General features: G+C 34.3%; 1 protein-coding gene across 1 annotated transcript; it reads right to left on the reverse strand.

Annotated features, from left to right (window-relative positions):
* Nucleotides 1–388: 388 nt before the first annotated feature.
* LOC110440537 lies at nucleotides 389–11,378 on the reverse strand. Its single transcript, XM_021483674.1, has 7 exons — nucleotides 11,368–11,378; nucleotides 7,317–7,503; nucleotides 4,887–5,030; nucleotides 3,295–3,460; nucleotides 2,863–3,111; nucleotides 1,905–1,996; nucleotides 389–760 (listed from the first exon to the last, which is right to left on the reverse strand). The coding sequence occupies exons 2-7, from the start codon at nucleotides 7,501–7,503 to the stop codon at nucleotides 690–692; spliced, it is 909 nt and encodes a 302-aa protein (XP_021339349.1). The 5' UTR covers nucleotides 11,368–11,378; the 3' UTR covers nucleotides 389–689.
* Between the last annotated feature and the right edge of the window lie 275 nt (nucleotides 11,379–11,653).

Here is an 11,653-nt window from a genome sequence, read left to right on the forward strand (position 1 = left end):
CTTCAAATAACATGGAGAATGCCCCTGTGTCAAACGCTCAAATGACTATGGTTTATTATTGGCGTCAATTTAATTAAAATAGGGCTGTTCCTCCAATGTTGTTTAAAGGACTAGCATATACAAAACGCAGTAAATAAATAAATAGTCTAAGAACAAATAAATAACATCAAACAATAGTTCTATGAAAAATGTAAATATAAGGATTGAACGGCATATTCTTGAGGAAAAAAAACAAATATCAAACATACAATGCTCATACCCTAATTAACATTTAAAACCCAGCCCCAATGCTTTGATTAATAGAAAATAATGGCACATTATTGTAAAAATTTGTTTTCTTTGGTGGAGAGGGGAGGGAGCCTGTTTTTTTATTTTTTGGGGGGGGGGGGGGGGGGCCTTTTTTTTTTTTTTTTGGGGGGGGGGGGGGTCCCATTGAGATATGAAAAAACACCAACATCACCAATGGGATTTAAGTAAAATGAGAAATGAGAAAAATCAATTATATGTACATCACTAATTTGTTCATATACATGCAGTAGCTTTAAATCCATATTGTTAATTAAGGTATTTCAAGTCAATTACAATTACATTCAAAACATATGCAATTTACACAAAATAATGCTTGTTGCTTATAACTCCTAGGTGAGCGTGGTCCAGGGTTATACCGCACCATTGGAAAAGCTACTTTGCTAAGGGCTCATTATCTCACTGGTTGGGGTCGCTGTGTACTCTCCGCATGGACATTTTCCTAAGATCTTGCCTGGAAAATAGCAAACGCTTTAAATTATTTAGACTAAATATTTGTTAAAACTGCATATGGTAGCCATATAATTTATATAGATCTCAGACAGATTTTGGCACCCACCATTGTACCATCACCATAGCAACATGTACATGTATAGCTTCTATGTAAGATTGGTCTTTTTTCTTTTCTCTTACATTCTCTGTTGGTCGAGTCATGTAAACAGTAAATGCACCTTGGGGTATTACTTAGCCAGAGTTTCCTCTGGCCCTGACACCAGACTTAGATAGTTTGACAGATAGATGTTTCCAACACCAGACATCTATCTGTCAAAATGTCTAAGTCTGGTGTCGGGGCCAGAAGAAACTTGGGCTAGGTATTACTTTGATCAAAGCTTCATACTGCTGTGTTTGACATTGTTTTCTCAAAGTGAGGAAGACGTGAGGACCTATTCACTAGCACAATACTCAATGTGAAAGATCTGTCTAGTATTGTCAAAATGCAATATGGCTGCCTATAGTGACCATTTTGTTTTCTGATCAACCTCAAAATAAAATATACACAATTACGGACTAATGAAAATCAATATATGGAATAGTTAATTAATGGCTGTCTGGTGGCCATCCTGTCTTCCAATCAGTCGCAAAATGAAACATAGAAAATGAGGTACCAATGGGAACCTACACATGTGCAATTTGAGAATAACTCTCTATTACTTTCTGAAAAATAGCACTAACAGATCTTAAATCTCAAAATTCAAGTTGACTACCTGTTGGTTTTCTGATCAGGTCAAAACTTGAAACGTATTCCCCCCCCACCCACCTCCGCCCAAACTTTGTTTGCAGAGGGTTTAATTAAATGCATAACTAATGACCATGGGAAACCTTTGTGTGAAATTCAACAACCAACACTCCAGTAATATCTGAGAAATAGTGCTAATTAGTACAAACTTAAACTCAAAATTAAAGATGGCCACCTGTCGGCCATCTTGTTTTTTTATCAGTCACAAAATCTACAATGCGTAACTAGACACCATGGAGAATCTTAGTATGAAATTTGAGAAAGATCCCTTCCAAGAAAGCACTTGTTAAGGACGGACATAGGATAGATAGACAGACCATTGATGTGTAGTTGGTTAAGTATCATTATCACATTTACTTACCTATAAATTCTTTTATTTCTTTTTTGTAAATAAATCCTACAACTGCAGAACCTGCTACTAGGAAAAGTGCAAAAACCACTCCTATGGTTTTCCTGAAATTACAAACAAATAGATGATACTTAAGTTTTTTTGTACTGCAAGTATGGAATAAACATTAACATGGATTAATTTCTTTTTAAATTGTTTAACTAAAATGAATATGATACAGAAAATGTTCATGTAAAAAAAATCTTATTTTACCTGTTAAATGAATTTATTTATTTTCTTATCATGTATATATCCACGGAGCAAACTTGTTCCCCAATATCTTATCACTACAAGAATTTTTACATACAGCAAAATTAAATCTCCCGCGAATATTACCAACTATATGGTAATGCTCTCTCTAACTTTGTTGCAGGGAACTTAACAAATACATGTCGGTACTGTAACCGTGTGTAATAATCTGTAAACGTATTTACCAGTACAGTTTAACTTCAATAAATCGAACTTCGAAGATTTGAATATCTCAATGTGTTCAAATTACACGGTCCAAAAACTACTGATGTTCCATTTATGAATCAAACTTTCTTAGTCAAATTTCTCGCTGTTTTGAACCATAATCAAGGCCAGATCGTTAGGAAAACAATGAACATTATAACTAATAAATCAAAGTAAAACGATAACTGTATGAAAACATTGGAAAGTTAACTACTGAACATGCAAAATTCAGTGCAATAATTAATCAAACATATTTTGTGAATTTCATAAAATCCAATATTGATAGATTTCAAACTTAATTCTTTGTAACTATCACATTCCATTTTATATAGATTTCAAAGATGTTCGAAGTTCACCATTTCTTAAACAAAGTCTCAATGTTTTGAATTTTCTCGGTGGTCTTGGGGAAGTTTGAAACATCGAAGTTTAACTGTATATGCATTTTTCTGTGACAAGATATTAAGAGAAAAATACTCACCAACTAACTCTATCTTCAGATTCTGGTGAAGCATTGTTTCCCCGTACAGGGTCAGGTTGAGCTGTTGGTGAACTGTGAGGCTTTCCGTCAGTGGTAATGGTCTTGGAATTCTGGGATGTCGATGGCTGAATAGTTGGTGGATCTGAGGTCCGACTACTTGTCTGATCTGTAGGTGATGGATCTTTGGTAGAAATGCTTGGAGTTGAACTGATCGTTGTGTGTTTGGTTGGTTGAATTTGGCTAGACTCCCTGAAACAATATACAATCTCTATAAGTAAACATTCTGTGTCTCAGCTAAACTGTTACCTCTGATCTCTAGCAATGAACTAACAGCAGTCCTAGTGAACAAGTTTATAACTTCATATTCATTGATGATAGTTATACATCAATTCTGTTACATTTGAACCTGATTATGATGACTAAGTGACTTACGGGACACAAGAACAGTCGTGCTGAAGCTTTTGTCCTGGCTCACAGCTAACTGGAGGTGGTTTACAGTTGCAGGGTTCTCCACACCAGTTATTTTTTGCATCACATTCACAGGGCATTCGAACTGTACCATGATTACAGAAGTTTTCCTTAGTGGAACTTATGGCATCTGCAAAATACAAATAAGATATAAGGTTAAATTTGTTTTTCAAATTGATTTTCTCAACAGTTATGTAGAATGTAAATTTAGGAGGCACGGTAGTCTAGTGGTAGGACGCCGGGCTCGTGACCGAAGGGTTGCGTGTTAGAGTCACGGCACGGCACTGTGTTGTATCTTTGAGCAAGATACTTTACTTCCCTTGTTCCAGTCTACTTAGCTGTAAATGAGTATGTGGTTGGGCAGTACTAGAATTGTTGAATGCTAGCTGTTAGCGCCGGAATGGCAGCTCCAGCTGTATACTCCCCAGGGAGTTGAGAAAGGTATTGACTGGTTGCAAAGGCCCTATAACCACGGATAATAATTTGTGAACCGCTTTGAAACAACCTACGAACTAGGTTGTGATAAAGCGGTATGTAAGAACCTCAAATTATTATTATTATTATTATTAATGTCTATTTGTCAAATTTGATATTAAGCATAAGGTTTATTTGAAATCTTATCAAACAATACTTAAAAGATAGTCATTGCTAGGTGTGCAAAATGTGCATGACTGTTTTTCAAAACATGCTTTGTTCCCTAGATATTTTGTTTTTTACGTAATGCTGTGATGCTGCAATCTTTAAAAGATTTGACCCCTGTGACCTTACATACTCACAATAAAAATCAAGGTAATCTATTTAAATATATTTATAGCCTTTCATCTTAACCATCTATAGGTCAAATATCATAAGTTGTATGTTATGAAAACCTTTGATAGCCCTCCATCAACTCACAGATAGCTACTGGTCAAATATCATGACCCTAGGTCTTCTTTAACTAAGTCAATTAAAATACTTTTAAATACTTGACCCCATGGGACTATGAATATAGGTCATCCATTTAAGTAAGTTTGACAGCCCTCTACCCCAGTCGCATGCTAGTTACATACAGCATTATGACTCAAGGCCTTCTAGAATTTTAGATGTCGGTTGAAGCTTTTGATATATCTAACCCCTGCGACCTTGAATGAGGGTCAGGATCATATATTTATACATCCTTCATATCTCTTTAACCCAGCTATATACTATATACATATCATGACCCTAGGCCTTCAACAACTTGAAAAGAAGCTGTTTAAATCTTTTTGAAACGTGAGAAGACATTTAAAATTGTCAATATAATTGTTAAAATTGTTAATTCATTTGAACCTTTTAATGAAGGTCAAGGTTATTATTTGACAAACGTTGACAGCGCTCAATCCTAGCAACATGTACATACTAGTGAAATACCATGATATTAGATCGTCTCAAGACAGACACAAGTAGAGGAGGAGGAGGAGGAGGATACAGTTTGACTTTCATTTCACCATTTACCCCTGAAATTTTATAATGAACTATTCCAACCTTTGAATTGGAAGAGTTCAAATGTGTCCTCGGGGTTGAATGAGTTAACTTACATGCATAGTCGGAGCAATTCTTCTCCTTAAAACATGACAGTACATCCCGGCCAGAGGTTGTATTATCCAGCATTTCGAAGCCTTTCGGACAATCTTCACAGGTGTCCATAGTGTAGTTTTCCACACATGGCTTGACCTGTGTCCCTGAAAAAATGTAAATTACGTAATTATATTGTGTACATTTATGGTACAAGTCCCAAGGCGCTTTATCAAAATTGTGAATTTAATTATGAGAGTCACTTATTCACCCTTGTCGTGATAAATATGCCCTCATTAATATTATGCAAGGTGAAAAAAGCGAAAAAAATAAACTGCGACGATAATTTTCAAGTAGACAGCATATTACATTTATATATTTTTTTAACTGTTTTTGTTTTAGCAGCTATATATGGTTTGCCCTTTGTCTGAACCGGACTCGGCTGTCAAATCAAATTTTAGATTAGCTTACCAAAGATTTCAGTCCAATAACAAGAAAGGCTGCAACGATACACATACCTCGACAATGATACGTATCTCTGTGCGATGCTTAATGTACGATGCTCAATACAATATGATACGTATCTCCGTAGGATGTCTAATACAATATGATACGTATCTCCGTAGGATGCCTAATACAATATGATACGTATCTCCGTACGATGCCTAATACAATATGATACGTATCTCTGTACGATGCTTAATACAATATGATACGTATCTCCGTGCGATGCTTAGTGTACGATGCTTAATACAATATGATACGTATCTCTGAGCGATGCTTAATGTACGATGCTTAATACAATATGATACGTATCTCCGTGCGATGCTTAGTTTACGATGCTTAATACAATATGATACGTATCTCCGTACGATGCTAATACAATATGATACGTATCTCTGTACGATGCTTAATACAATATGATACGTATCTCTGTACGAAGCTTAATACAATATGATACGTATCTCTGTACGATGCTTAATACAATATGATACGTATCTCTGTACGAGGCTTAATACAATATGATACGTATCTCTGTACGATGCTTAATACAATATGATACGTATCTCCGTGCGATGCTTAATGTACGATGCTTAATACAATATGATACATATCTCCGTACGATGCTTAATACAATATGATACGTATCTCTGTACGATGCTTAATGTAGGATGCTGAATACAATATGATACGTATATCTGTACGATGCTTAGTACAAGATGATACGTATCTCTGTACTATGCTTAGTACAATATGATACGTATCTCCGTGCGAAGCTTAATACAATATGATATGTATCTCTATACGATGCTTAATACAATATGATACATATCTCCGTACGATGCTTAGTACAATATGATACGTATCTATGTACGATGCTTAATACATTATTATTCATATCTCCGTACGATGCTTAGTACAATATGATACGCATCTCTGTACGATGCTTAATACAACATGATACATATCTCCGTACGATGCTTAGTACAATATGATACGCATCTCTGTACGATGCTTAATACAATATGATTCGTATCTCTGTACGATGCTTGGTACAATATGATACGTATCTCTGTACGAGGCTTAATACAATATGATACATACCTCCGTACGATGCTTAATACAATATGATGCGTATCTCTGTACGATGCTTAGTACAAGATGATACGTATCTCTGTACCATGCTTAGTGTACGATGCTTAATACAATATGATACGTATCTCTGTACGATGCTTAATACAATATGATATGTATCTCCCTACGATGCTTAATACAATATGATACGTATCTCCGTACGATGCTTAGTACAATATGATACGTATCTCTGTACGATGCTTAATACAATATGATACGTATCTCTGTACGATGCTTAATACAATATGATACGTATCTCTGTACGATGCTTAATACAATATGATACGTATCTCTGTACGAAGCTTAATACAATATGATACGTATCACAATACAAATATAGGCTTAAAAGGTCAATTTCATACAAAACAATTTTATATGATAAGAATGACAAGAAAGTATCGTGATACGATGTATCGTTGCAGCCCTAGTAGCAAGTGCAATCTACAATCTAAATCTCTCTGTTAACCAAACAAATATTATGGTGTATGTGACACGGTTTTGACAGAATACACTGTATATATGTTGTATGTGACATGGTTTTGACAGAATACACTGTATATATGTTGTATGTGACACGGTTTTGACAGAAAACACTGTATATATGTTGTATGTGACACGGTATTGACAGAATACACTGTATTGACAGAATACACTGTATATATGTTGATCACTCTAAAAGGGTTCAAGGGTCAAAAAACCATATTTGCATTATATGTACCAATTTCATTTTGTCAAATCACAACAACAAATTATAATTGTATTACATCTGGTGTAACTGTAAAGTTCAGGGGCCTCCTCAAGTTCCATTAAATCCTTACCTGCCAAACAAGTCGTAATTCCACACACTGTTACAACCCCAGTAAAGTAGTTGAGGCGGTTGATGTAACCTTTATCCGCATGCTTGGCCGTGGTGTCTCCTGGACGACCTAATACTACTCCATCCGTTGTAGCTATGGCCAGCAATAACAATGAAATGGTTAGCTTTGTCGCCATTAAAATTTCCATCTGAAATTAAAAGTAACATTAAGTATATATATCAGTTTTAAATTTGAAGTGGATCAAATTGCTATAATGACTATATTCCTTATTGAAAGAAATGCATATTTATTCAGCAGTATCTTTATCTATTTTATATACCGGTGTAGCATGGTATTGTGAAGCATGGTGAAAGGAACCGCGGTTCATATTACCATTAAGGTAATATAATTACATTTGCATGGCATTGTCACTATATAGCCTCTTTGAGGGCTGTGTCGTTGATGGGACTTTAATTACCATGCCGCACGAGACACAATTCTTAGCGTATTAATTACAACACTGACTGACCGGAACTACAATATCCAATGTAAATAAACATGACGGCTGCTGAAATATCGCTGGGCATTGTGAGATTTGATAATGTCCTTGTAAATTGATCTCCAAAATTGTCTCCCATGTCATACAACACCTAACATTATACTGGTGGGACCAAATCAAATATTCACCTCACTACATATCTCATATCCTAATATTTAACCATCCCATATAATGGAATGACCTATGAAATATACTGTTAGTGTACGTATTTAATCGTGATTCTAATTTAAGCGCTTTCCGCGTTTTAAATCTTTCGCTAAATAATGAGTGTGCTAGCGCTAATTGAAATTCCTAAATATAATTTACAATCCTTCCACAGACAGCTCTGATTATTTGCATTCATATGAATGTGCAGAAAATTTGTTGTGGGCTCATCATAAATTTCCTCAAAATATCAAATGGTGGAAGTAGATTTATTATCCAGTTTAGAGAATATTAATAAAAAAAAATGACCATGGAAAACGTGATACAGTTTGATAGAAATGTTGTTTTTGGCTGAAAATTAAAGGTGACATTTGATTTTTTTTTATCACAGGAATTTTTATTAACATGCACAGGCTTATTTATATTACAAACAAAATCAGATTACCTGTATGCATGTATCTCCTAAGGTATCCCTTTTAACGAGAACAATTGTAAGAAAAAGCTTCAAAAATACAAAAGTATCAAGAATGTCGGAAAAAAAGGTTGAGCTCATTACACATTTTACACAACGTAAATGATTCTGACACCAGACTGGACAGATAGTTGTTTTCCCCACACCAGGCTTCTACTATCTGTTAAAATGTCGAAGTTTGGTGTCAGGATCAGAGGAAACTCAGGTTATTAAAAGAGTGAAATCTTATGTTCACTGAAATGTATGTGATCATGGGTGTAATAGAATGAATAAATAAATAAATTTGTAGTTGTTATTTATTCATTTATATGACTGCATGTATTAAATTGAGATACATGTTATATAAACAATAAGGGTATTACTATGGTAAAACATTTAATTTTATGACATGCATCTCAAATTACAGTCAGAATTTCAAACACCTGTGATTACAGCACGAAATTAGATTAGAGGTCCAGCGAGTACGGGTGCAGTATTGTTGTTTAAAATATAATGCGAATTTCTCAATTATCAGTCAGAATTTCAAACACCTGTAACTATGTATACACTGTATGTAGTACCTACCTTCCTGGTGACCTGCAGTATGCTAAATTAAATGAAGAACTGTCTGAAATAATTCAAGTTCACTTGCCTGCGTTAAAGTAGGAAACCACCTTCTCTAAAAATATCAACAGCACTCCTTAGCTATTTTTAGCACCAACTGTTCATGTAGCTAGGTGCACCCACAGGGACCTGAGAATTTGTTACAGCTAAATTTGGACCTTAACTAAGGTGTTTAGAGTAATTTTAGACGTTTGGGGGGTTCAGATAAACTTTCAGTAAAATTGCCAACCCCCAATGATCAAATATAGCTCCTATATATATATATATATATATATATATATGATCATTTGCATTCATGATTGTGTAGAAAATTTGTTGGGGGTTCATTATAAATTTCCTCAAAATATCAAATGGTGGAAGTAGATTTATTATCGAGTTTAGAGAATATTAATAAAAAAAATGACCATGGAAAATGTGATACAGTTTGATAGAAATGTTGTTTTTGGCTGAAAATTAAAGGTGACATTTGATTTTTTTTTATCACAGGAATTTTTATTAACATGCACAGGCTTATTTATATTACAAACAAAATCAGATTACCTGTATGCATGTATCTCCTAAGGTATCCCTTTTAACGAGAACAATTGTAAGAAAAAGCTTCAAAAATACAAAAGTATCAAGAATGTCGGAAAAAAAGGTTGAGCTCATAACACATTTTACACAACGTAAATGATCCTGACACCAGACTGGACAGATAGTTGTTTTCCCCACACCAGGCTTCTACTATCTGTTAAAATGTCGAAGTTTGGTGTCAGGATCAGAGGAAACTCAGGTTATTAAAAGAGTGAAATCTTATGTTCACTGAAATGTATGTGATCACGGGTGAAATAGAATAAATAAATAAATAAATTTGTAGTTGTTATTTATTCATTTATATGACTGCATGTATATATAAATAAATTGAGATACATGTTATATAAACAATATGGTATAAAACACTTAATTTTATGACATGCATCTCAAATTACAGTCAGAATTTCAAACATCTGTGATTACAGCACGAAATTAGATTAGAGGTCCAGCGAGTACGGGTGCAGTATTGTTGTTTAAAATATAATGCGAATTTCTCAATTATCAGTCAGAATTTCAAACACCTGTAACTATGTATACACTGTATGCAGTACCTACCTTCCTGGTGACCTGCAGTATGCTAAATTAAATGAAGAACTGTCTGAAATAATTCAAGTTCACTTGCCTGCGTTAAAGTAGGAAACCACCTTCTCTAAAAATATCAACAGCACTCCTTAGCTATTTTTAGCACCAACTGTACATGTAGCTAGGTGCACCCACAGGGACCTGAGAATTTGTTACAGCTAAATTTGGACCTTAACTAAGGTGTTTAGAGTAATTTTAGACGTTTGGGGGGTTCAGATAAACTTTCAGTAAAATTGCCAACCCCCAATGATCAAATATAGCTCCTATATATATATATATATATATATATATATGATCATTTGCATTCATGATTGTGTAGAAAATTTGTTGGAGGTTCATTATAAATTTCCTCAAAATATCAAATGGTGGAAGTAGATTTGTTATCAAGTTTTAAGAATATTGATTTGAAAATGACCATGAAAAACGTGATACAGTCTTGATAGAAATGTTGTTTTTGGCTGAAAATTAAAGGTGACATTTGATTTTTTTTTTATCACAGGAATTTTTATTAACATGCACAGGCTTATTTATATTACAAACAAAATCAGATTACCTGTATGCATGTATCTCCTAAGGTATCCCTTTTAACGAGAACAATTGTAAGAAAAAGCTTCAAAAATACAAAAGTATCAAGAATGTCGGAAAAAAAGGTTGAGCTCATAACACATTTTACACAACGTAAATGATCCTGACACCAGACTGGACAGATAGTTGTTTTCCCCACACCAGGCTTCTACTATCTGTTAAAATGTCGAAGTTTGGTGTCAGGATCAGAGGAAACTCAGGTTATTAAAAGAGTGAAATCTTATGTTCACTGAAATGTATGTGATCACGGGTGAAATAGAATAAATAAAAAAAAAAAATTGTAGTTGTTATTTATTCATTTATATGACTGCATGTATATATAAATAAATTGAGATACATGTTATATAAACAATATGGTAAAACACTTAATTTTATGACATACATCTCAAATTACAGTCAGAATTTCAAACACCTGTGATTACAGCACGAAATTAGATTAGAGGTCCAGCGAGTACGGGTGCAGTATTGTTGTTTAAAATATAATGCTAATTTCTCAATTATCAGTCAGAATTTCAAACACCTGTAACTATGTATACACTGTATGTAGAACCTACCTTCCTGGTGACCTGCAGTATGCTAAATTAAATGAAGAACTGTCTGAAATAATTCAAGTTCACTTGCCTGCGTTAAAGTAGGAAACCACCTTCTCTAAAAATATCAACAGCACTCCTTAGCTATTTTTAGCACCAACTGTACATGTAGCTAGGTGCACCCACAGGGACCTGAGAATTTGTTACAGCTAAATTTGGACCTAAACTAAGGTGTTTAGAGTAATTTTAGACGTCTGGGGGGTTCAGATCAACTTTTAGTAAAAATGCCAACCCCCAATGATCAAATATA

The sequence above is a fragment of the Mizuhopecten yessoensis genome, unplaced genomic scaffold (genome assembly GCF_002113885.1).
Source record: "Mizuhopecten yessoensis strain PY_sf001 unplaced genomic scaffold, ASM211388v2 scaffold11183, whole genome shotgun sequence".
Taxonomy (NCBI): Eukaryota; Metazoa; Mollusca; class Bivalvia; order Pectinida; family Pectinidae; genus Mizuhopecten; species Mizuhopecten yessoensis.